At 39.9% G+C, this 26556-nt stretch overlaps 1 protein-coding gene across 1 annotated transcript; it reads right to left on the reverse strand.

The window, feature by feature from the left end:
* Positions 1-789: 789 nt before the first annotated feature.
* LOC116235188 (protein mono-ADP-ribosyltransferase PARP12-like) lies at positions 790-25533 on the reverse strand. The gene is made up of 14 exons (XM_031603184.2): positions 25116-25533; positions 22645-22777; positions 18278-18521; positions 18054-18185; positions 17632-17700; positions 16950-17051; positions 14403-14526; positions 13028-13193; positions 10985-11105; positions 10352-10448; positions 9854-9935; positions 5508-5638; positions 3263-3414; positions 790-2646 (listed from the first exon to the last, which is right to left on the reverse strand). Exons 1-14 carry the CDS (start codon positions 25403-25405, stop codon positions 2363-2365), a joined length of 2127 nt encoding a protein of 708 aa, XP_031459044.1. The 5' UTR covers positions 25406-25533; the 3' UTR covers positions 790-2362.
* Between the last annotated feature and the right edge of the window lie 1023 nt (positions 25534-26556).

Below are 26556 nucleotides of genomic sequence, written 5' to 3' on the forward strand. Positions count from 1 at the left end.
TTCAAAGCAGTTGCTTATTATGTGGAATCTAACCCAACTATCAAAGTACTTCATATAAAGGACTACACCTCAGCTCAACTTTCATTTGTATATTGTCAAAGAATCAGACTGTATACTATGAGGGGTGATCAAAAAGTAATGTCTGCTCTTTTTTTACGTTGGTCCACAACATCATAGGTGGATGTTGGTGTATGACAGTAGAGTCTGAACCTTCCCACCAACATTCTTTTACATGTTGTTGCCATGCAGCAGATGGCAGCAGAAGGGCAGCCTGACAGAATGGCATCCGAGATGGAAGTGGGTATGAAGAAAAGCTGCGTCACTGAATTCCTCCACGCAGAAAAAAGCTGCACCTGTTGACATTCACTGGTGTTTGATGAGCATTTATGGAGACCAAACAGTGGATGTGAGCACAGCGTGGCTGTGGCTGGTGTGTTTCAGCACTGGAGACAGTGGGTCACCTCTGCTGGCACAGATTTTACAGGCACGGCATGCAGCCTCTTGCGCATTGCTGGTGAAAATGCATAGCTAATACTGGTGACTATACTGAAAAATAGGGTTTTGTAGCAAAGAATTTGCTTTATCAAATATTCTGAAGTGCTCTTTGCATCTGTTGTAGTTTCTATGGAAATAAATAGGAGGTATTACTTTTGGAGTGACCTATGCTTCTTTCATACTTATCTGACATCTATACTAAAATGAAAAGTTACATCCAGTGGCTAGTTCACTAGGTCTGTTTAATTTTGTCATCTGTTTACATATGGAGACAAAATGCACACAAACAAGATGAAAAGTGACCGAAAACATTTTATTTGCAAACATGGCAAAATGTGGTTCAGTCAAAATGAAACTGAGAGATCTTGAGAAGACATCATACTTTCCCTTTTAGTATGTTACTGACTTGTTTTCAATTTAGTTGTAAAACAGTCTTTTCTACATAGTAAGATCATAGTTTTAATTATTTCCCCATCCTTCCGGTAACTTTCAAAATTTGAGTACTGCATGTGGTTGGCAGGCTCCTGTTCAATATGCAAATAACTGGAAGGCTATTCATGTTATTGTAAAGCTTATCAGAAAGTAACAATTACTTTGGCCTCAGCAAGTTTCCCTCCCAACAGCTGGACTGCCTGAATAAGACATCTTTCTACAGTTTTACTCATCAGTAAAATTCAACAGAAACTCTATTTGACATTTTTCTTTTGGAACAAGAAAACGTGTGTAACTTCATAAAATAGGACTTAACCATCATTTGTACTGTTGTACTTTGCTGACCAAGACAACACAAGTTTATCTAAAAACAGACCTGGAAAAGCAGTATCCAGGATTACCATGATCTCTAGCTCAGTGTAGTAAGAGGAACTACACTTGTCAACCAGTTCTCATGCAAACACACTGTGGGCAACAAAACATACATGAAATACCTCAAGATAGCAGTTCTATGATTGGTCTTTCTTATTTTGGGAAAAATGAAAATTAACGTACACAAGTAGGACAGGAAATACCAACATTTCTTAAGCTGTTTCTCTAATACTATAGCATTTGCTAAGCAAGTGTTCACATTAAGAAAAATTAAAAGCCTATCTCATTGTGACATAGCCTTTATGTTTACAGCTGTTAGCTGCAGCCAAATCATCAAACTGTAGTTTAGCTTAATAACCTGTGACTTTCAGTTTCACTTCATCTGTATTTCTGAATAGATCACTGAGCAACTGACCACAAATCTGCAAAAATAATTTGCAACAGCTTCTGGATCCAAACTGCTGCTGCCATTGTATAGATGAAACTTCTCCACATGAGAACTTACAACATGAAATTCAGCTGATCATTTCAGTCTTGAAACTAGTACTGACTTAACAAACAGCACTCTGAAAAGTAAGTCAAGTCATTCTTACATACACTGACACATTTAGATTTGCGATAGACAGTCGTACTCTGTGCTGAAAAGGATCTTCAGTTCTCCACAAAGCATTGCAGAACACCATAAGAAACTTGAGAACCATTAATAATATGTTTGCTTAAAAACTACCGTACTGTTAATTTTTCTCTTAACCAAATCTGTTTGTAAAGAGAAATCTTATTTCCAAGAAAATGTGTTTACACTTATTTATCTGCAGAAGTTCTAATATTCAATTTCCTGTTCCACGGTTCTGATTTTTCTCCTATAGCTATCCAAATATCTAAGCTACATTTGGAAGAGAAAAAGGAAACTATAAGTCAATTAGTTTCAACAAATTTGTTTTGCTAACACTCTTCAATACAGAAATTCTCTGGATTAACATGTTACAGTATTGTATTAAAAAGAAGTATGAAGACATCTGCAATGCAGAAAATAACATGAGGGATACAAACAACTCTGATCGCTCTAAGATATAATGCATTTTTGTTGCACTTTCTTATACTCTATTAGATACTCTGGGTAAATTTGATTTTTTTCAAAGACAACAAAAACTGAAGGACTTGCCACGTTGTCCACACAACTGTCATAAAACTGAAACCCATCAACCAACTTTGCTGGGGGGCGAACATAGTCTGCCCTGCCTGGAGCATAATCTCCAACCAAAACACGAGCCATGAACATGACGGTTGATTTTCCTGTAGACTGACAGTAATCATGAGAATAGGAAGCATCTCTAGCAAAGTAACTTCCTAGAAAATGACAAAGAACGCATGGTTAAAAGGGATGTCTAAAAAATGACAGTGAAAATTGAGCATCTCCTCATTTTTCAGGAGGAATTTAACCCAACTTTCAGGTCTCCTCTTACTCAGCCTACATAACATCATATAATAACTTATTTACTTTTACAAATGAAACAGCTACATCATAGAATTTCTATTTGGAATTTGTTATTGTAGGAATAACAGTTACAAAAAAAAACCTATACAAAATAAAAACAATATTTGTGTGTTATTATGGGAGGGAGAGACAAGAAAACGTGAAGACTTCCCACAAACATACAGAGGGAATGCACACCTTCTAGTTCCCTGCCATGACTAAGTGCCCTTTCCCTGTCAAGTTCAAATCATGACTGTGAACCTTTAGAAGATCTCACCTGTGGCAACAAGGGCTTTTTCAAATCACTAAACTAATTCCCTCAACACCCTGGGAAAGGGCATACTCCTGAACAAAGCAAATTCTTGTCCTCCTCAGAGGGAAGAAAGATTCTAATGCCAATTCTTTTTTTCTTTTTAATTTTGAAACTTTAATTGCCCTAGTGTCAGGGGAGTCTAAGGGTTGATACTTAGAGTCATATCTCCTACATACCATTCCCATAGAGCTTTCCATTTCTCCCACAAATTCTCCAGTCAAAGTTGTGACGGCAGATGTCTTCCAGGAGGCAACCCATGGTTCCATGGAACAGAAGGCTTTCCTTTACTTCCTTCCCTCCACTTTGTCTCTTCATCTGCTCCTTTTGCCTAACAGAAAAAAAGGCAGTAGCAGAATGAACCATGGAAAAAAAAAGGGAGAAAGGTGCAAATAAATAAATAAATAAATAAATAAATAAATGTGCAGGATGTTCATGTAAATACCAGCTGGATGAGATATTCAGTCTACTTTCTTCTCTCTCAGCACGGGAGACAGACTATCAGTATGATAAAAAACTACAAGACAATCTACTGATACCACTGCCCATAAAATCTAGATAAAAATAGATGAAAGCCAGAATTAAGCAAGCACTGACACTACTACACACCTCAAAGCTTTTGCTCCTTTGAAGGCTCCTGCTAGTTATGCTCCAGTGTCCCCTGTCTGTTCCCACACATCCCCAGATTCTGTGCAGAGTGGAGGTCATACTAACCACTAGGACTCCGTGCTCCTGTAAACCTAAGTGTAGCTTGTTCTGTGTTCCCCTGGTAAACAGAAACTGCCATACGCAAGGCCAGACATTCTACAGGAGGGCAGGGCTGTGCTGAAATGGGCATTCTGCACACACCTAACATTCCCTGTTATCATCTCTTCTGGTGTAACACTCTGCCACCTGGAGCTCCTACCAGAGCTCCTCAGAGAAATCAGTTCAGCTGAGGAGACAGAAGGAGACAAACTGGCCTTTCTCTAACCACTAAAGAACTTAATCATTTAGAGCCAGCACCAGACAGTGAGCTATGATCAGTACCAAAAGAGGAATCACAGTGGGAGACTTAACTATTATCTCCCATCATCACTGTTGCACAGCATCATGACTCTCCACAGCTTTTCGGAACCTCCTGAAGTAGATAACATAGTAATATTCTTCATGAAGTTATCAGCTAAAAAGTTTGCAGCCAGGTAGGGGGGGAATAGAGCAACTGACTGAAATTTGTTTACTGACAACTTTGCAGCTACGTTAAACTCATCTCATTGGAGAAGGGCAAAAAGTACACAGTGAAGTGCCTAAGTTCTGCTAGATGAAAAGTTTTATCAAATGATGAGCTGAGAACTTCTTGAACTGAGTCACTTCACTGGTCTCAAATACTAGTAAGTATCTGTGCTTTTGTTTTAAACTAGACCACTGTTGTATGCAACAGCTCAATCTGCTTGAACATCCACATTGTCCCTGCTTCCAGCTCTAATCTGCTGGTATGTATCTTGGCATAAGTACTGAGAGTTTGATATCACTGATGCACATGTCGAAAAACAGAAAGGAGTTCTGCAAGACACAGATCATTAACTTAAAGCATAAGGATTCATTCTTAGTGAATACTCGAGCAGATGTACTCAAACTCTTGAGTAAGCCTTAAAAAATCTGACTGGAAAAAAGGGACTCAAGCACATCAAACTCTTGAGTAAGCCTTAAAAAATCTGACTGGAAAAAAGGGACTCAAGCACATCAAACTCTTGAGTAAGCCTTAAAAAATCTGACTGGAAAAAAGGGACTCAAGCACATCCTTACCTTTGCCTGCTTTTTTTCCCTCACACTGAATCACTGGGGTTGGCAGGGCCCTGTGTAGGCCACCTTGCCCCACCCCTACCCAAGCAGAGCTACCCAGAGCAGGTTCTCAGACCCATATCCAGGCAGTTTCTGAATATCCCCAAGGAGGAGACTCCACAACCTCTGGTCAACCAGTGCTCTGTCACCCGCACAGCACAGAAGTGCTTCCTGTTGTTCAGAGGGAACCTCCTGTGCTCCAGTTGGTGCCCATTGCTCCTTGGGACCAACAGGTTTCTTTTTAACAAGTACTTTGTATACTGCAATGGATAAACAATTACAACAGAATGCACCTGCAACAGGCTATTTCTGTTCTGACAATGCACTATTCGACTCCACTTAGGATATCCTCATCCTGCTGTGTCACTTCACATCTTTCTGTCTCCTTCACATTCTGAGGAGTCATGCAGAAGACAGCTCCCCCTGGAGCATGGACAATCTTAAACTGACAGGACTTAGCCACTCCACTCTTGAAACTGCCTCTAAGAAGGAAATATTAATTAAAGCACAGGTGGCAATCTCTTTCCCTCCCTAGGATGTAGATTTAGAACATCAGTTCTTGGAAACTTCTTTGCCTTTAAGGATGACAAAACAAATACTAACCACTGAAACACTTTCCAGAGGGATGGATTCTGAATCCTGAGTACTTTAATGATGATGTAGTTTTTCATAGTCTGCTCAAACTGCTTCTTTATTTCTTGGTATTCAGAAGATATATTACTGATCTCCACTTCCTATAAAATATAAACCAAAGCAGAAGACATGAGGCTTCAGTTATCTCATATTCCACACAGAAGCCTGTCTGCAGCAGATGAATATACATTCAGAATGGCCCTCCAAATAGGCCTCCAAACTATGCTTTTGGGAGCCGATTTAATGCTTTAAATTGTTGCAAATAACAAGGACAAACAATTAATGTGTAAATCAGTATGTCACTCCTGCTCTGCAAGGACACCTCACCTCTCTTAAGAAAGGACACTGAAAGTGAGGAGGTCAATTAAATATTTATCACCTCCAAGTAGGAGTTGACACTTGTAACCATAAATCCCAATGAAAGAGTAATCTCAGAAAGAAAACTTAGACTGATAATAAAATTGATAAAGATATTTGATAGCATTATTACTTGTTACACACATACAATTTTTGAACATCATAACTCCTTAACTTTTCAAAGATAAAAGTTGTGTTTAAATACAGGCTTAAAAATAATTTTTAAAAAAGCGTAAGAGAGCAATTAAGATTCTAATAAGAACGTTGCTGTAAATACACACTTGAATTCATCTTAATTTTCCAGTTTTGTCCTTCATCTTCTAGAATTGGTACTTATATAGTGTAAACTGAAAATGACTAATGCTGGCAGACTAATGTCATGCGGTAACACTCCTCTATTTGCTGCTTAAGCCAACTGAAAGTCACCTATGAGACGATGTATTTTAAGATGGAAAGCTGAGATCATCCTAGGAGGTAACGTGAGATCAACATTATCTTTCAGTCATGAAAAGATGCACATTTTAGGAGGCTGAATTTGGAGAGAAGATAAAATAGGACTTAAATTTCACAGCTCATATACATAAAGGGATGTTTTCCTAGACATCGTGTCTTGTTTGAGCATTAAGTACTTACTGAAGAAGAGGCTTATCACAGGAAAGGATTGCAAGGAGTAAGAATAAAGTCAGCCGCACAAGGAAGAATTACTTTTCTGAGTTTATTAAAAAGTTTTTACAAGGTTGAATGACATGTTGTATATCTGTCCACACAAGAATATTTTGCAAATCCTGTTTACAGTGCAACACAAAATAATTTGGACAAGATAGAATTTGTTATCTGCATGCTTTTTAACAGAACAGTTCACCACCACCAGCAAGATGAAAATAACGTCAATATATTTTAGTACTACATCTGCTATGAATACATAAGAATTGTTTATGTAGACCATGTGCTTTTGCTACATAACATCTTTTGCTGAGAAACCGTAAACATCCTGGGTAAAAGAGAGTCAGCGACATGACACAAGGCCTATAGCTGTAAGACAGGTACTTCAATTATTTTACAATAGCATGGCCTATAAGCAACAAAGCCACTTCTATTTTGCATAGAATCTCCACAGAGATTGTTTTTATTTCCTCAAAGATGCTGATGAAGAGTAACACCACCTTGCTACTGGAAGTTAATGCTTCACAATAGCAGAACTTCTTAAGCTCCTTTCATCTCTAGACTTAAGGAGGAAAATTTAGAGAGGATAAGCATTTGCTAATCCACAGTCAACGGAGTGGAATTTCTTAAGCAGAGAAAAATCACTGCTTAAGACACTGACAATAATTTATTATTAGCATATGACTGCACAAGTTCAGTACAAAAGGACATCAAACTTTGATATCTCATTAACTTAGGCTTTGGAAGCAAAACAGCTTCTAATAGTTACACTGACCCAAGTAGAACTAATGTTTAAAAAGTATACGGACAGACTTTTTATGACACATCATCTCCCAACCTCGTTACAGCACAGCAATCTTCAGTCTTGTCAGGATTCAGCAGCTATATGAATACTAATCCTCTTGACACAAAAGCAATGTTGCCTTCATCACATGTATTTCTCAGTTCTACATTAAAGATACAATTTAAACTAAGAAGTTCCAAGATAATACCTTTTTTTTTTTTTTTTTTTTTTTTTTTTTGCCAACTGCTAACTTCACTCTATCTGCAAAACAAAGACAGAAGGAGACTTGTGCCAATTTTCCAATTGGTGTTTGTTACTAATGTCTAATAAGCTTTTCATTTACACTACTTTCTATAGAACTATGATCCCACATGATTTATACACTTCAACACTCAAAAAATAAGCAATGTTATCAAAACAGAGCTGCTCCTTTTAAAGAATGAAAAGTTCCTCCCTATCTCATAGGTCTTCCTTTTTATAACTGATCACTTTCAGTGCAGGGAAGTTAGCTGGGATTAAATGTCAGTGTCTGAAGAGAAGGGAATTCATCAAGTCGTATTGTCAGATGTTACGATGGTCACCACATGCATGCAGAATCCCAGCCAGTCCCAATATTACCTACTGCAAAAAAACATGCTTAGGTTCCCAGAGAAATAGCTTCATCTAGCTCGGGTTTTTATTTTTAGTACCAAAGGGTACTGGGGGCTTTTTAAAGATAGAGTTAACTTTTCCTTTCACATACAAGGTAAGAGACAGTTTTCTTAGGTTCCAACTCAGCAAGCAAAATGAGCTCTAGGAAGCAAGATGGCTTTTTTTTCCCCACATATCCCCACCAGTACTACCAAAGGTACCATGGATCTGCATGTCACATTCCAAAGCCTCTCACATTCACCCCAAACATTTCAGAGTAAATAAAGGAAGCGTAAGTACACACAACTCACAGACATATAAGGAAATGAGCTACCTATCTTCTGATCATTCTTTTGAAATGTTCAAGCTTACATTACTCAGTTAAGCTACTAATAAGCAGTTAGCTGTCTCCTTCATTAATTGTGACAGAGCTCAAGGTATCAGAGGTCCAAATCTTCAAAAGGTCTGTCTGTCTGGTTTCCACACAAACTCTTACTGCTAAAATCAGCAGATGCTAGACTCCTGAAATTTTCACAGTCTGGAAAAAGAAGGTTTGTTTTTTGTTTTTCTGCTAATTGTGAAAATAACAACTATTTGAAGAAAGCTTACATATAAAGCAACTGATTGATTGATTTTTCAGCAGAATTCTATTTAGACTAATTTGCTATACCCACATTGCTAGAAAATAGTATTACATTGAGTAAAGCATAATCCAACAGAAGAAGGCAGTCAGCATAAAACGAAACATCCAGAACAAAACTCAGTAACATAAACCAGCCCAAGGAAGCAAAGAAATACGGTATTTTTGGTTCTCATGCCACTCCAATGCAACAACACTAGGAAAATCAAGTGCAAGAAGAAAGAATAACAACGAATCTCTCTGTCAACTGAAAGTAGCTAGAAAGAATCCCCAGTCTGGAAACATATTACTTTTGTCCTGCCTTTAGGCATCAGTATGTCTGCGCCAATACAGTTTGATCAGCAGGACACAGGATTTTTTTTTTTGAGTCAACAAGTGAAAGCCCTCATGCTAAACCTCACGCACTGTTCCCTAATCAGGGTCAAAACCACTATATAAAAGAACAAATGTAACAGTGAAAAGCATTTTTCTAGCATGCTGTAGGATTTTTCTGTGTTTTTCTTCCTAAAGGACAACTTCTTAATATCATTATAATGAGTAATACAGAAAAACTAAACATTTTTGGTCTTGCTGCACCAAATAGGTACATAGACTTCGGGCTGGCAGATTTGTTGTTGTTGCTTTGTTTTTGTTCTTTTCTTTTTCTTTAATATGAGATCACTGTGTATGTTTCTAGGTGTCACTGGCTGCCATTCTTTCTTCTTGTTTTTCCTTGAGGCTGTACTCTTTTCTCACAAATTTGTCCTGTCTGTGATAGCACTGAGTGACTTAAAACAGCATATAGAGATTTCCTTAAGTTCCCAGTCAAAACTTCACCCAGCAACAATCACAACAGTATTAATACTGGATTTTTTTTCTGCCTACACAGAAGGAGTTTGATCTCAGCCCAGCTTCTGGTGAAGAAGTTCTATACACTTCATACAAGCCCCTGGCTTAACTGGTCCATCAAGTTACCAAGGCAAGTTATTAGTACATTTTTGTCTTGAATTTGGTGAGTTTTGGTTTTTTTTGCAACAAACAAACAAACAACAAAACAAAACAGATGAAGTTCATGAGAATTTGCCACTTTCTTCTGGACCTCTTAGAAGAGCATTTAGATCCTTAGCACAATCACTCAAGATACCATTATTATTCTTTTTTAGAATTTACCCAGTTACAATTTTAATCTCTTCTGTTCCTCCTTTTAATCACGATTTCAATCAGAATTAAAAAAAAAAAAAAAGGGAAAAAAAAGGAAGATACCTTGTATCCAAAGTCAGGCAGTGCAGACTGATCCCAGTGAGGGGGACAGGCTTGATTTGGAATAGAATCATCCCTCTGACCTCTTGCAAATGAAAAAAAAAAAAATGTAGGTACTAATTGTAGTCCTGCTATGAATATTCAAATTGTCAGTATCCCCTTTAGCCAACTAATACATTTTAAAATAAACAAAATAAACCATAAACTCACTGGGAAACTGCTTAATTCTATATTCTGGGCTATGTATGCTGACATTCAATTGTCACAGTCCTCTTTCATTTTCTAATTCAAGATGCGGATGTATCTCAGAAATTAGGTGATGCACAAAGAAGACTGTTTACAATATAATCAAGTGGACATGTTTTCTCCTAGTAACAGGTGAATTTTTTGCAAATTTGTTACCAACACTTACTGCTATTTTGCCTTATAATTATATAACTTATAACTTTGCCTTATGTAACTACTAAAACGTGAATGAAACAACTGAAGAGCATAATTTACCTTTCCTTTGTCTTCTGCACATCTTCATAAGACACAAACTTTGGTCGCCTGCAGACCTGTCTTTTTGTTTTGGAAGAAGTGTTTATCTGGGTCATTTCTAGACAGGAAAAGAGAAAGGGAAAGGAAAAGAATGTAGTAAGTCCAGCAGATGGAGTCGTTAATTAATGACAATCATTAACAAAAAATGGCATATTTATTGTCAATTTTATCTCCTGAAGAACAGTTGTACAAAACCTTTGTGAGCTTCTTATTCTTCCCTGAAACTCTGTTATTTATTCTGTGCCTACCTTGTTTGCTGCTCCCTTGTGTAATTCATGCTCTTCAAAAGTTGCTCGAGTAGTACAGAAAGACACCTTATTTTTGAGGGAATTACCTTACTTTAGATTTACCATGAATTCTTTGAAGACTTTCATCATTTAATTTCTGCTCCTATGTGAGTCTGCACAGCATCAATGAGTAAGCAGGAAAAGTACTTTTGCAAGGAATATCTTCATTTCCATCATTATCTCACTTCCACTAAGTAAATCTGCTAACACTAGTAAAGTAAGTCATAGATTTGAAAAGCTGAGATAGCTTGCAAATTAATCTTTGTAAAGCAGTTTATCTGTAAATAAGAACCTTAAATGGGTGTACCTTTGAAATTGAGTTGATAATAATACAAGCCAACTTGGAACTGTATAGCGGTATCTGGATCTGCCAGATACAAATTCTCAAGTATGTCAGAAGATGGCGAATTCGCAATATTCTGTTCTCCCTACAGGGGAAAAAAAAAAAAGAGAGAGAAAGAAGAGTAATTAATAAACAGAGACAAGACTAGACCCTAGATTACTAGTTTGGGTAAAGGGAAAGAGGAAGAAAAGTAAAGGATGAAGAAGGGTCCAGTCAATACTATTGTCTGGTGTGATTACCAAACACCTTACCAGACATGAAAACATAATACTAGACATGCATGTATCCCATTTAAATTTCCATAACAAGTACAGTTACTTAATGTACAAGCCAATGAAAAATGTTCCATTTAAGCTGCCTATTGAAATAAACTTCACCAGAACCACTATAAACATAATCTTCATATCTTCAGGTTAGATATTAGGAGGAAGTTTTTCCCTCAGAGGGTGGTGACACACTGAAACAGGTTGCCTCATCTGTGGAGACATTCAAGGCCAGGCTGGATGTGGCTCAGGGCAGCCTGGTCTAGTGGTTGGCAACCCTGCACAGAGCAGGGGTTGAAACCAGGTGATGTTTGAGGTCCTTTTCAACCCAGGCTACTCTATGATTCCTCCGCCATTCTCACTTTCTCATTCCCTGGATCACTTTTGTGTTCTGCCAAGAAAACCATCTGTGCAGCTGCTAAGGAAGAAGAGATGCCTTACTTATTTATTTTCCTGCATTTCTATGACTTGTACCCCCTCCTCCTGACTCTGTTAATATGGTTAAGATAATCAAGGTCATTTTTGTAAAGTAAGCAGCCATTATCTATAAGGGAGCTCCTCACATATCAGCTGTCTTCCCCCTACTCACTGGCCTTGAAGGTTTTGGGTGCCAGGCTTAGTTCTTTCCTCCCTTTCGGACTTTAAGGTCCTGGGCACCAGATGAACATTTCCCTCCCTACCAGCCTTGAATGTCCCAGGCACCCAGCCAAACAGGATGCACTGTCTCAAACAACAGCACAGGGAAGCATAACAGGCACCGTTTATAAAACCAAGCAGCTACAGGCCTTGAGCTGCTGCTGGACAGCAAAACCTGTGATTCTTCAGTGGCCTGGGACACCTCTGCCACCGTATGCTTCCTCCAAGGACTCAGGAAACAACTTCTATTTCTTTACATGTATCCCGACTTTATTGCATGTCAAATGTTAAGATTTGACCTGATCTGCAGAAGGTCAAGGTGATTAGAATAAACACTAAATAATTATCAGATATGCTGATTATAAAATACTTTACTATACTAATCAGAAGATCTGGTAATACATTAAAATTACAAAATTATGTGAAATGATAAAGCTTTAATTATAACTACAACTTAGCACCCTCACTCTGCCCAGGACCCCTAAAGAACCTGTCTGTCCCCATAGCATTGGGTGGCTATTTTTCACATAGAACACTCTCCCAATAAAGAAGATTTGTCTACCCAAGGAAAAGGGTGATGTTTGATCTGAGACAGCAATCCTTGCCTCTCCAAGGAATCAGGGCAATGCTGAGAAGTAGGCAAGGCTACATCCTGAATAATTTAAAAAGCAGTGTGTCTCAAGCATAATGTCCAGAAGCTGTGGACAACTCAAAAAGTGAATCTATCTGATGACATCAGTCAGCATGCATCATCAAAAGCAACCTAATCGACACAAGCTGAACTGAAGGAATTTCATTTTCTTGCATTCACCAAGAAGGTCTTTGTCAGGAAAGCAGTTCTAACATCAAGATACAACGTGATGGAATTTCTTGTATCAAACCTCACTGCAAGGATAAATGGCATGTTCCTTCCCCTATGCCCCAGACTTAATTTTATCATAACTCTTACGAATAGCTCTAGCTTCAATGCCTTATTTGACGCTGTAATTAAAACACAAGTATTTACTTAACCTAGTTTGAGTCAAGGGAAGAGAAGAGGCTCCACACATTTCTTCAGGAGTGATTCAAAATACATAATGAAGAACACACGTACAGTATATGGACTCACCTGTGTTCCATATTCAGTCCACTGGCCTTGGTCATTCTTCCAATACCAAATCCACTTTGTAGTCAGTACAAATGTGGGGTTTACAACAGATGATGGTGTAGAAAGGCGCCGAAGCAAAGAAGAGGAGCAGGTCATCGTCTGGAAATTAATATTCTTAGCTGCTATACTGTAAGAACAAATTCAGAAGTTTATTACAGTTACCAGTATAGATTTTATCTTCTAATCCTCAGTTTAAATAGGTGCAATTTTCTTTAGTATAATCTGACTGTATAAACTTAATGAAGCCTGAAATAGGAATATTTTCCACAGTACACGTGGCAGCTTGGAAAATTGTTTCCAATGTTCAGAAGCAAACTATGGCCCATGAGGGACTGACTATCTTTTCTAGCACAAGCCAGATGACTGACTTTACAGACATGCTACATGCACAACACTGCAAAAGATATTTGTACAGTAAATAAATACACACAGCAATATATCTCAGTAGAAAAATAAAAATTGGCAAGCACTTGACAGTTTGACAAAAACATCTGCAGCTAATTGCTCTGTTCTTTTGTCTGTGGTAACAGAGGACACAATCACAGCTGTGAGCTCTGGATATCATCTTCATTCCTGGAGCTACATGGATTTTTATTTCTCACAGGCTTGAAAAATTAACTCTTCCTCCTCAGGCAGGGAGGCTTTGATAGCAACCTCATCTGGGAAATGTTACTTGTGATTTGCACTACACAGCAGCAAATCAAAATATCTGCTGCCTTAAGAGGCAAAGAACCAAAATAACAATGTCAAGGCCAAGCTTGCAGTCCCCTACCAATCCAGACGACTTATAGTGTGGCTTTCAGAAAGGAGTTAAAGGGAAAATGAATGACCCTAGCATACATTCCCTTCAAAAAAAAAAAAAAAAAAAAACATCAAGAAAAAAGAAAAAAAGGAAAGAAAAAAAGGCTGCTTCCGCAGGGGCCTTTCATAAAAGTTTTCTGGCCACATTCTAGATACTAGTTGTCTTAGGGAAGGAAAAGCCATAGGAGAGATTAGCCCCAAACTGCTGTTAAGAGACCTAATCATTATTTTAAATAAGTTAAAATGGCCTAAGCCATGAATTCCACCCTCCTCTTAAAACCCTGCTGAGAGTTTTAAATGCAAGATTCTTCAGAATGCACGTTATTCTTCAGAAGATAAAACTGGGGTGATATTTCCATGCAGCTACCTTTACTTTTTAAAAAGAAAAAGCAACTCGTTTTGTACGTCCTCACACATTACGAGAAGCTCACAAATTAGTAATTACAGAATTCAGAGATCTCTAAGAAGAAATCAAGAATTTTCTATCAGAGGCTCAAACACAGCACTTTATGGAAGCAGTCTCCCACCAGTATACCTGTTGTTTTTTGGGTCACAATAGGCCTTCTCAATTTCCTCCATCATGGAAAGGTCATTCCAGGTGATCCCATTATATACTTGCCATCTGTATGGCAAGTGGTAATGAACTGATTTGCATTGCTCTGTAACAAAATCAGACATAGTTAAGAGCTCTGCAATCACAGAAGAGCAAGACAAGATGAGAAAAGAGGAACACTTTTTTACACTCTTTGGTATGAGCAATAAAGACAGATCACTGTAACTAGAAATGTGTTGGAACAGTAGAGGTTTTGTGTGTTTCTCTGGTCTTATCTAGGAAAGCAACATAAGCAGTCGTACTGTCAAGCATATTTAAAAAAAAAACAGTTCATGACCTTCTCTTTGCTGAGACACTGCATTGGCAACTGGGAAAGCAGTGTTACAGACAGCAAATTTGTGTTTATGAGTCACATTATCATGTTTCTCAGCTGTAAAAAGTCAAGTCTATGGGTTGCATAAACATTAGCACTCCAACACAGTTGTTTCTCATTCCACTGGCTCCTTAGACATGATGGACTGGTTAACAAAATGTATTGTTAAAGGCCTGAACCTTTTCTTCAGGTCCACCTCAATTAATAAGGCAGCATAAAGGACTGCAATACTCTAAAGAACATCTGCAAAAGAGACTCTACATTCATCCCTGAACAGGCAGCACTCTGCCCTATCTACCAGACTGCTAGGCACTGTTGAAATTCATAAAATCATAGAATCATGGAATGGCCTGGGTTGAAAAAGACCGCAATGATCACCTAGTTCCACCCCCCCTGCTATGTGCAGGGTTGCCAACCAGCAGACCAGGCTGCACAGAGCCACATCCAGCCTGGCCCTGAATGCCTCCAGGGATGGGGCATCCACAACCTCCTTGGGCAACCTGTTCCACCTCCAACCACCCTCTGAGTGAAAAACTTCCTCCTAATATCTAAACAAAATCTCCCATCTTACTTTAACACAATTCCCCCTTGTCCTATCACTATCAACCCATGTAAATTGCTGCTCTGCTCCTCAGAAAATGGGAATGCAACAACTTCAGTTGCCTTGCATGCAAGATCTGCAGCAGTGTTACACATACATTTACACAGAACGAGGAAGACTTTATTTTTTCCTAAGTCATCTATGCTTTCAATGCACTTAGGTCTGCACATTTTAGTGCTTAATGTCCTTGCATGAGCACATGCCTCCCATCCCTCCAGGCCTCCCTGTCAAGGCAGCCACTGTATAGTCCACATCTGAGCATGGACCAAGCCTCTTATTCACAACTTTTGAGCCAAACATGGTATGGCCAAACACACTAACTCTCCAAGCTATTTGAGTTTAGCTATTTGGTGGTCACAGTAGAGTTGCTTTGAGCCTGGGTGCACAATTCATAGCATGCAAGTCCAAAAGTTCATAACCTTGAAAGCCAAGTTTCATCCTAAATAAGCAGAGAGAGCCTGAGACGTGATACAAGACTGGGGTAGCTGCTGCACAGAACCAAAATATTTCATCATTCTTTTCCCTTAATGTTTCTGACCACAGAACATATGGTAACTAATCACAGTTATGAAGAAGACATTGTAATTCACTCCTTTCTTCCTTTTTTTTTTTTTTTTGATTTTTCTGTTGATAGGGATGGAACATATCCTTTCTTGAGAGCATTATGCTTAAATTAATTTAAAAACTTGTAGACAAAACTACACTTGGTCTCTCTTGGCCAGATTTCATTTTTGTAGTTCATAAAATATTCATAAAATATGCCATTTATTTTTAAAGTACTGCCTCTCTTCCAAGCAATAGTGAAAAAAAGGTATTATAAATTCCTAGAGTGGGAAAGAGTATTTTACTCATCTGATTCAGGAAAGGATCTTCTGAAGGGAGAACTGAGTATTTATATCAAACACACCACAGAAATGCTAAACACATGCAAATATCTGAGACCAAACAGTTATCAAGCAACTTATTATCCACTTCCTAAGTGCAAAGTGAACATATTCTGATAAAGACCAGGTGGTCAGAAAGGGAGTACAACTTCAGAAATTGACCGGACAAGTTGACCACAAGAAAAATCTAATGATACCTCTTCAAAACCAAGGAAACTTAAGTCACTTGAGGGTTAAGAGACTGTTCTGGGACAGTCTCTGAGTACAAATGCTTATATTTTCCATAGACCCTTTTTAGTGGTCAACAGCCACAGACAGAGGATGGATGAAAACCATCTTTAGCTTAGCTGATATAACTACTGTGTTTTCTTAACATTCTGTAACACCACTTTTTAAAGTACTTAATGGAGAAGGAATGTGCCTATTATCAGAAGTACATAGGATACAACAGGAACAAAGGAGAAGAGAGAGGGTTTATGTATATCCACCTGACTTCACTCTTATAATGTTTGCAGTTCTCACAGGATTTGTTAGTGACTTACAAAGCAAACAAAACACAATCACCACTGCCAATCCTGAGATGCTGACACTCCACGTGCCACCACTACTCTGAGCCATCGAGCGGGCAGCACCTCTGCAAATAATGCACTCTAAAGATATATAAGGCTTACCATTATGTTTGCAGTACTTCCAGACATAGAACAAGCATATCTCGTCACACTTATCTTCTTTATTGTCCTTCAGAGAGTTCACAGAGGAATCATCCTTTTTACCTACAACAAGAAACACATCAGTACTTTCACCCTTCTGAAACTACAACTCCAAAAGAAATGTATTGCATTTACCATTTCATCCCACAATTAACAAGAAGTTGACCGTAGTAACCAAGTTAAGCACTTTCAGGATATGACTATCTCAGTATTGAGAGTTAGAACTTTGAAGCCAATGCTCTTCTGTCCAGAAGGGCAGGAGATTTAAGCATTCCTATTCATATGATAGAACATATATCAACATAACTGACAAAGCTATATGCATTCTCTAGGAACAGAAGGTAAGGAAAAGTTTTTGCACTCCTACAGTAATATGTTGTTCCTAGGAAGGAAGCAATGAATCCAGAACAGTATCAGAGATCAGTCTCAGACTGCTCCCCAGACCGAACACACACATACTATGCTGCTCAGTGCTGGGGCAGAAATCTCAGTATTCCCTTGAAGGCTGATACTTTGACTTTCAACACACGGTAGGGTAAAGACATAAGCTCCTTTCCCATCATCAGAGGAACAGTAAAACTGTATATGAAATCAAATCCCAATTAGAACCACTGATTTAAAGATAGAGGGTCAGAAACCATACCTTCGACTTTACTTCTGGTGTCTGTTAGCAAGTGAAGTTTGCTCTGACGAGTTTTGTTGCTGCTGAGATCTGCATGAGAAGGCTGAATGAATAGCACTGTTGGACCAGAACATCAGCTAGCCTGCAACACCTCAATTTGTGCAGTGACAATTATGTCCATCACACATCATTTTACTGGGCACTCCACTGCTGACAGATCAGCAGTAACAGTAACAAATCTCAGCTAGTCATAATTATAAACAGCCACCCAGTAGCAATGTTGCATGCAATAGGAATGCTGCTCTCCCTCCCACATGACTTAGCCAATACTCCATTCCTGAAGGCAGATCAACAGCAAAAGGAAAAAAGATATGCATTTGTCGCAAGAGGGAAAAATAGGAAAGATGATTCCATGTGGAAGAAGTTGGTACTTCTTTAGTTACCTTCTGAAGTTTGCACATGCACTGTGGAGACTTCAGCTGTTTCAGAAAATGGCTTCTGTTCTTCACTACTTCTATTTGTTAGGTTTTCCTCTGAAGCTTCCCTTAGTTTGTAGAAAGGACGATGGAGATAAGCTGTGAGGAAAAAAAAAAAAAAAAAAAAAAAAAGGCTTCTACCCCTGTCAAACTCAAAATTCAACTTAAACCTACTTTTTCTAACAACTTACTATTTTCTTTTTTGTGGAGCTCCACATGTTTATGATCATATATACTCTGGATGTTTGAAGCCATCTGCTCATCAATGCCTCCATTTTTCAACAACCTCAGTGCACAGGAATCCAAAAAGTTATGGGACCTCTTGCATGGAAAAAATTTACATCCTCCATGGAGAAAGTGTCGACAAATATGAAGCTTGCTGCAGTTGTATGGCTCCATGCATCTATTAGCTCTGTTGTTGTAAAGCGGGCAGACCTAGAAGCAAGCAGGATAGACACGATATAAAACAGAAAAATGTATAAGAATCCATTTTTTTTAAATTTTCTGCCTCCACAGCAGAAAAACTGTGACTAAAACATATGCATTCTCTGTGACTACAGTAATCTGACCACATTTCTTGCAGAGAAGAGCAGGCATGAGAGTGAACTCATGCAGTTTCACCCAAGAAAAAAAAAAGAGAAGAGCCAATCCAACAAGCACTAATTTTTGGTACTCCTGAGCAAGACAGTTACTTAATAGCTTGCCAGTTTAGTTACTCCATTTAAAAACAAATAAATAAAGAACAACCTTTGCCATACAAATATGTATACAGGGTCAAATGTGGTGGCATTTCACTGAGCTAAAACTGTCTTTTTGTAAAGACTGCACTTCTAAAAAAGGATAAGTAGTATACTCTGAGTTTAGAGATGTATATATTTAAGCTTAGCTGTGTCACAAAACGTTACTGGGGTGCTACAATGCATACTGGGTGTAGGTGCAGAGGTGTTGGCAGCAAGGGGGGCCACAAGAGAGACCACTCTGGGAAGAAGCCAGGGGCTGCTCAATGCCAGATACAAATGGTTTCAATGGACCCACCATTAACTGAAGCCCAGCTAGTGACAATGCTGGGAAAATGTATTTAACAAGTGGCAGAATGCAACACTGTGAGAAACAATCCCTGGCCACTGCAGGTCAGAGCAGAGATTCCCCTGTATCCTGAAGAGATCACACCGGATCAGGGGAAAGAGTGAAGAGGCAGGAATGGCAGAGAAGGAATGTTAAGGTCTGATCCCACAACCCTCATCCCCATGTGCCACCTGGGACAGAGGTTCAAAGAGATAGGGAGATTGGAAATGGAGGAGTTGGGTCTGGGTGAAAGAATAGGGAGCATGTTGTTGTTTTAGCTTTGTCTTCATCAAGTAGCAACACATTAGATTAATACTCCCCACAGTAAGTTTGACATGCCCATGACAGTAACTGGTAAGAGATCTCTCTTCATCTCTACTTATCTTGATGTATGAGCTTTTAAGCTTTTTCATGTTATTTTTCTCATCTTCTTGAGCAGAACAAGAGAGTGGCTGGCAGGGCACCTGGCCAAGGCCAATACACTACACAATATTAAAAATATTAGTATGCTGTTGCTGGCTATGCTGTTCTTATGTCCAGGTTTGTGACAGACAAATACTAATTGATCTTGTTTAACATATTTAATTTACAAGCACAAAAGGCCTCTGCCCTGGCTACAGCTGTCTTCCCCATTAAAAGCACACAACTGGCAGTGAAGAAACGACACAAAGTGGGGAAAGAGACTCTTCAACTCCCATATTGTTTCATTCTGATAATGAAATCCTATATTGATATATATCTGTTAAGTGTTTTAAAGTTTCATTTAATTGTTGTAAGGTCTAATAAAGATAAAATTGCATAGGATGTTCACAGAATCACAGCATGGCTGAGGTTGAAAGGACCTCTGGGTCCACCTGACCCAACCTCTGCTCAAGCAGAGCTACCCAGAGGAGGGCCCTCACACTCATGTGCAGACAACTTTTGAAGATCCCCAAGGAGGAGACTCCACAGCACAGAAATGCTTTCCAGTGTTCAGAGAAAGCCTCTTCTGCTCCAGTTTGTGTCCACTGCCTCTGGTCCTGGCAAAGGACACCCCTGAAAAGAGCTCATTTCCATTCTACGTGCACCTTCCCTTCAGGTGTTTGTTAACCAATGAGATCTTCCTGGGTCTCCTCTTCTCTAGGCTGACCAGGTCCAGCTCTCTCAGCCTCTGCTCATAGCAGAGGTGCTCAAGTCCCTTCACCAGTTTCATGACTCCTTGCTGAACTTCTTCAAGTACCTCCATCTCTCTCTTGTACAGGGAAAACTAATTCTGAACCTGTTTTTAGCTTACATATCCATCACTGCAGTGGACCACAGTGGAAGACACTGTAAAGAGGAGACAATGACTTCACACACATCTATGCAACATTTACCTGCAGGGATTGGCTGTAGAGGCTTCACTGAAAACAGCATAATGCTTGTTCAGTGAACCTTGGTGTATCATGGCAATCAGGGGAAGTCCCTGATGACTGGAAAAAAAGGCAATGTCACAAACATTTTAAGAAGGGCAGAATGGACAACCCAGAAAACTACTGACCTGTCAGTTTCACCTCTGTTCCGTGATCTTCCCCTGCACAGATCCTCCTGAAAGCTGTGCTAAGGCACACAGAAGACAGGGAGGTGACACAGGACAAGCAGAATGATTTCACCAAGAGAAAGTCCTGCCTAACCAGCATAGTGGCCTAGGATTTTGGAAGAACGCTATGAAGATGTAAAGAACGGCAAGAGTGTTGAACCTCACTGTGGATGGGGATTCTGCACAGCATACCATAGCACCTCTGAAGAGGTTTGTCTGATGCTGTACTTTAGTGGGTTCCCACAGCACCAGAAAGGAGACATAAGATTTGTTTTTCTTATAACCATCACAATAAACTGCAAAACCAGAAGAAAGTATTGCCCTAACTACATTGGGAATACATTACTTAGCTGCAGAAGGAAAGCAAACTACCCCCTGTATTTGCCAGAAAAAGAAGTGGCTGAGTGAGGGTGATGGAAAATACAAGAAAATCTTGATTCTGGATTACATTCTAGTTCAGACCACAGAAGAAAAAAAAAAAATTCCTTTTAATTGAGGATTTTTGTTTATCAGCGTGCACAGACCCAGTTAGCATTTCTAAACAAGAACAGCAAAGCAGGCTTCTACACCCTCACCCCAACTCTTGGGATTATAAATGGCCTGCAACAGCCTGCACTGTTTCACTCCATAACAGAAGTTTCAGTGCTCTGTTGGAGGGGCCAATTAATGATGTTCACAAGCAGCGAGATCTGAACAGATAGTTTTTGACTAATAATGGCTATTTTTGACTATTTGCTCATTTATTACTACCTGGGAGTAACTAAACAAGAGACACGTAAGTTTTAGATGCAGCTGAGATAGATGAAGATTATTATGCCTCCTTGCTCATCACCACTATGCTCCTAAAATTTGCCAGCAAAACATAGTTTAAAACACTACAAAAAATGCTCCATTCACTTGAAGTCCATCACTGTCACAGCAGAAAGAAAGAAAATAATAAAACTGTTAGGCTAACAGATCTGTGGAGACTATAACTTCCAAAAGGCTAGAGCAACAGGCAGTGCTCTGCTCATTTGTTAACCAGGAACAGCTGTAGGCAGAATAAGATACACTTGGCTTTGAAATAGTACCTTGATGGCACTGCCAACAAGGAGACTGGATTGTTCAGCCAAACTTAACAAAATCAATTAATTGCATAAAAAACAAATAAAGCTCTGTAGGAAATTTATGTACAAAAGCCTCAGTGCACTTTGGAAGGGGCGGATTTTACACAGAACCGACTACTGTCGGTTGGTCATTTTCTCATGATTTTTTTTTCTCATGCCTGTGAGCATCAAAATACATAGGTTGGACACAGAAAGGGGCACTCACTTCCCAGGCTCTATTATCTCTTGGCTAAGAGCCAACAATTTGTTTTGTTGTCTATTTTTTGTAAGGCTTTTTATACCTTCTAAGCATGTATGATGATTGTGAACTTAGACCTCCATCTTCCTTACGTGACCATCTGTAAATCTCTGGTGAAGTTGCTTACATTCTTTGTTTGCTTGTTTTGAGTAACTCTCTGGCTGTGCTGCTGCACTAACAGGGATAAGAATAACACAGAGAACAGGCTGAAACTCTGTTGTCAACTTCCTGTTCTTTTCTGCTGACAAGTAATATGTGACGTGTCCTTACCTAAGTGTAGGCCTTTAAGCAGAAAACATGCTCCTTGATATTTAATATTATTATTTCTGTCATGGTTTTGGGGTTGTTTTTTTTGTTTGTTTGTTTTTTTATATATTTATAACTATCAGTATATGGCACTTTAACAAGTCTTACACTATATTATTTCTTCTGCTGGTTTCACACACAGCCATTCCCATTCATAGTTAATTCAAGCCAATCTTAATATTTCTGATTAACTTAAGACCTTGAAATTAATATCAGTTCTCTGTCTTCTTTCTAGCCCTTTCCCATTCCATATAAACAAAAGCTTAAGCAATCAGTACAACTCACATCAGGAAGGAGGAAAGGGTCGTTTTGGATAAGCAGGATTCGCAGCTCACTCTCCCTTAGGCCAGATAACTCGTGAGTCTTCAGAACTTTTCTGTTCTCAGCACTGGTGATGTCATGAGAGTACTTACAATTTCTGCAAGAAAATGGGCACAAACAACAGAGGTTTCAAGTCAAGTTGATTTAAAGAGCCTTAGGTAACATGCAACTTCAGAGAAAACATGAAGAGAAAGGCACTTCTGCAAAAGTCTCTGTGAACAAGTAGATAATCTCTGTCACTTCATAATAAGTTAGATTATGAAACAAGCGGTATAAGCAGTGTGAAATACACTTGTGTTATTATACCAAATTTAAACATAAATGTAGCTAGATCATTTATCAGACAGCACAAACTCAAAACCACTTCTGTATGTAGTAGACCAAGTCACACAATCTGAATAGCTGGAGAGAATGCTGATTTTAGAGGATATAAATCAGCAATGGTTGAAGTAGCAATGGCCTTGATTTTATGCATGCAAGAGATTATTGTCCTAGGGGTGGTATGTAAAGAATGTTGCAACAGTTTGAGAGCCCCAAATAAAGAGATAATGAAGCTGAACACTACACAATGATATCTTTGCTGACTGGGAAGCTAAAAAAAAATTTTTTTAAGAAGGATCCAAAGAACTCCATGTTTTGGACAAAGACAACTAAACAGCACTAGTAAAAATGTTGGTGCCACTCACTAACCCATGAGAAACCTGTGAAGCGAGTATGAATTAAAAAGAGGGGGAGATTATAATTTCTTTGCATCTCTTTGAAAATATATTTCAATGTCACTGATAGGAAAAGAAGCATGATCTGTAGTTACAAAAATGTGGTAAAATAGTTTCCTGACTTCTCGCTCTTCAAAAGCATGATTTGAAACAGCATTACCATTAGGTATACTCAATAAAAGTACCTGCTACTCTATCAGACTTGCATTTCTACTTTTTTTTTTTTTTTTATCCTGTTAGCCCCTAGCTAACTACTGAAACTTCTGATGACATTTTACTTCTTGCTGTGTTTGATGCCATCCATCTGCAACAGAGTTTTATGCAGACATTTCACCACCACTCCCATGTGTCATGCATTTCTTTGTAAGGAAATAAATAAAAATACAAGGCTTGAGGGGCAGAAATATACTGGAGAAGTGGTTTTCTAAGGATACTGGATTCTACAGCCACTTGATTAATGGCTGTGAAGGCAGTGGAACTGCAGATTACCCCAGGTGAGAGCCACCCAGTTTTCCCTCACAGTTAGCGTCAGGTTCCACCAACAGTCACATGGTGATCTATGTCACCTGAATACATGTTTATAAGTCAAAGGTTGAAATAGTCTACAAATACAGCGATGAATAATCAACTGTGTTAAGTAATAAAAATTTAGAAAAAAAGAAAGAGTGGAAAGCTATTGTAGGACAGATACAAGTTAAAAACAGGTTTAATTTGAATAAAAACTATCCTGTTTCGATCCACGTGGTCCACTCTTTTTGTCCCCTCATTTTAACCCATCTCCCTTCTTTCTGTAAATACACCCTGAAAGGCATTTTCTTCTGTTTATCTGTTTTTAATACACAAAAACAATGTTACATGCACAGCACTACCGAGAGGGCAGAACAACTCATTGTTCCAGCATCACAAAGGAAATCGTTGCACTTTTTAGTTCACCCAGTGGTAAGCCAACATCTATTCAAACATATCCTATGTAACCGTATCTTACTCAGCAAAGCAACAGAATTTTATCATAGAATCAAAGAACAGCCTGGGTTGAAAAAGAACATAATGATCATCTAGTTTCAGCCCCCCTGCCATGGGCAGGTTCGGCAACCATTAGACCAGGCTGCCCAGAGCCACGTCCAGCCTGGAATCTATTATTTTGCTCGTACCATTTGCAGACATAAAAGGTCCTTTCCCCCCAGCTTCTTCAGATCTGAGTGTGTGAGAACTATTTGGTGGGGCAGAATAGGAAAAGGCCTGGCACAACACCAGGCAGCAGAGTGAGATGCAGGTCACAGGGGTGTGGCAGGAAAGCCTGTAGGAGATCGCTGTTGCTGTAGATTCTTGTCAAATGCTTTTGATTTTCATTTCTGCATTTGTGTTGGTTTCCCCCCCCCCCCCAATTTAATTTCTTTTTGCAATATTTAGCCTGGAAAATAAAAAAGACTGTTCCCAGAAAGGCTGTGTGGCCAATCCTTCCTTCAGTGAGGCAGAACGCAGAGTGATGCCAATGGGAAGTAGGTACTGGCTGTTATAGATACGGCCGTGCGCAAAGCAGCGACTTTCCATCAACATCAAGCCCTCCTAACTATCCAGATTAAAAACAGATGACACGCAAACACTTGGCTTTTTCCTCCGGAAAGAAACATTTCCGAGTTATTTCAGCGATAGAGGGGAGATGCCCGCGGGAGGGATCGCCGCCGCCCCTGGTCCCCGTGCCCCCCGCCGCCCTCTCACCTGTCGCTCCGGCCGCACCTGCCCATGAGGTGCAGCTTGCAGAGGTGCAGGCGGTCGCAGCCGTCGCACTGCTTGCGCGGACAGACCCGCACGGCCGTCAGGGCCAGCACCTCCGGCGCTTCCCCGGAGCCCGTCAGCAGCAGGAAACGCTCGGGACCCGCCGCTTGCAGCGTCTCCCGCAGCTGCTGCGCCGAGAGGCCGACGTGCTGCTGGAGTTCCGCGAGCCCCAGCCGCCCGCCCTTGGCGCACAGGGTCTCGGTGATGTAGCTGCACACCACCGGGTCGCACATGGCCGCTCCTCCGCCTCAGCCTGCCTCGGCGCTGCGGGACGGGACGGGACGGGACGGGACAGGACGCGGCAGGAATCGAAACTGAAGGCGTGGGGCGGAGCGGTCGAGGGGCACGGACCCGCCTCTTCAGCGCTTTCGTGTTTCTGTTTGTTAACGGAAAAAAAAAATATCTTCGCGTGCTCACGTAATCTCAGCGTTCACGTAGCAGGGCGGCTGCTTCTTTTCCCCCAGGCTGGCAGTTAGCTACTTACTCGTTAGTACCAGCGGCCGTGGTTGTGTCCCTGCAGAGGGTGTGAAGCTGAGAAACAATTCCCTCTAATGCTGACGCGGGGCTGGGGAAGGAGAAGGGGTTCTAAACTAAAGGAGGAGAGATTTAGATTAAATGTCAGGGAGGAGTTTTTCACGGGGGGGGGGGGTACTGAGGCACTAGCGTGGGCTGCCCAGAGAGGCTGTGGATGGATGCCCCATCCCTGGAAGCTTGCAAGGGCACGCTAAGTGGGGCCCGGGGCAGTCTGACTTAGTGTTTGAGCTAGTGTTTGGCAGCTCTGCCTGTGGCAGGGGGATAGAACTAGATGATTTTTGAGGTCCCTTCCAACACAAGCCGTTCTGTGTTGCTGTCGTTCTACAACTGTGGCACAGGCAAAGTGCTGCAAGCAGCAGATCAGAAAGGGCTCAGTGTGAAAGCCATATGAGATCGACTTCAGTCTTCAGTTTCTTTGGCAATGCAAGCCAAAAGAAGAGTAAGCACCATCTACTCACTCTAGATCAGGAAGTTACCCTGAAAGAAAAAAGAGTGCCAGCCTGTATTGCCTGGTACACACTGTCACTGTGTGAGCATTTCCTATTCAGGCTGCAGAAAGAGAATCATCTCAAAGAACAGGACTGAGGTGGAACAATGATTTGAAGAAGGAGGCCACAGTATATTTTGTATTTTTAGAAGTAGCTGATTTGAAAAAAGAAGATGTACCTATTTTTTAGTAGCATATTTTTAGAAATGTAGTTGTTGAATTGTTGTATTATGTGATTAGTTCTAGCTTGCAAAATGGTAGTAGCTTTTAGAATAGTTATGGTTGTAGCATTATAGAGTAGAAAGCTTGTTGTAAAGCTATTCTGTTTTGACAGGAGACCCTCAGCAAAAGAAACACAATAAT

The sequence above is a fragment of the Phasianus colchicus genome, chromosome 1 (assembly GCF_987193195.1).
Source record: "Phasianus colchicus chromosome 1, bPhaCol1.hap1.1, whole genome shotgun sequence".
NCBI lineage: Eukaryota > Metazoa > Chordata > Aves > Galliformes > Phasianidae > Phasianus > Phasianus colchicus.

What these genes read in the sequence shown, in the direction of transcription:
- LOC116235188 (XM_031603184.2), bottom strand. Translation starts at nt 25,405, where the DNA reads ATGTGCGACCCGGTGGTGTGCAGCTACATCACCGAGACCCTGTGCGCC. An exon ending in AGGTGCGGCCGGAGCGACAG is followed by an intron (nt 22,778 to 25,115) that starts GTGAGAGGGCGG and finishes ATTTTCTTGCAG; the next exon opens with AAATTGTAAGTACTCTCATG. An exon ending in GGACTGAATATGGAACACAG is followed by an intron (nt 11,106 to 13,027) that starts GTGAGTCCATAT and finishes TTTCCCCTGTAG; the next exon opens with GGAGAACAGAATATTGCGAA.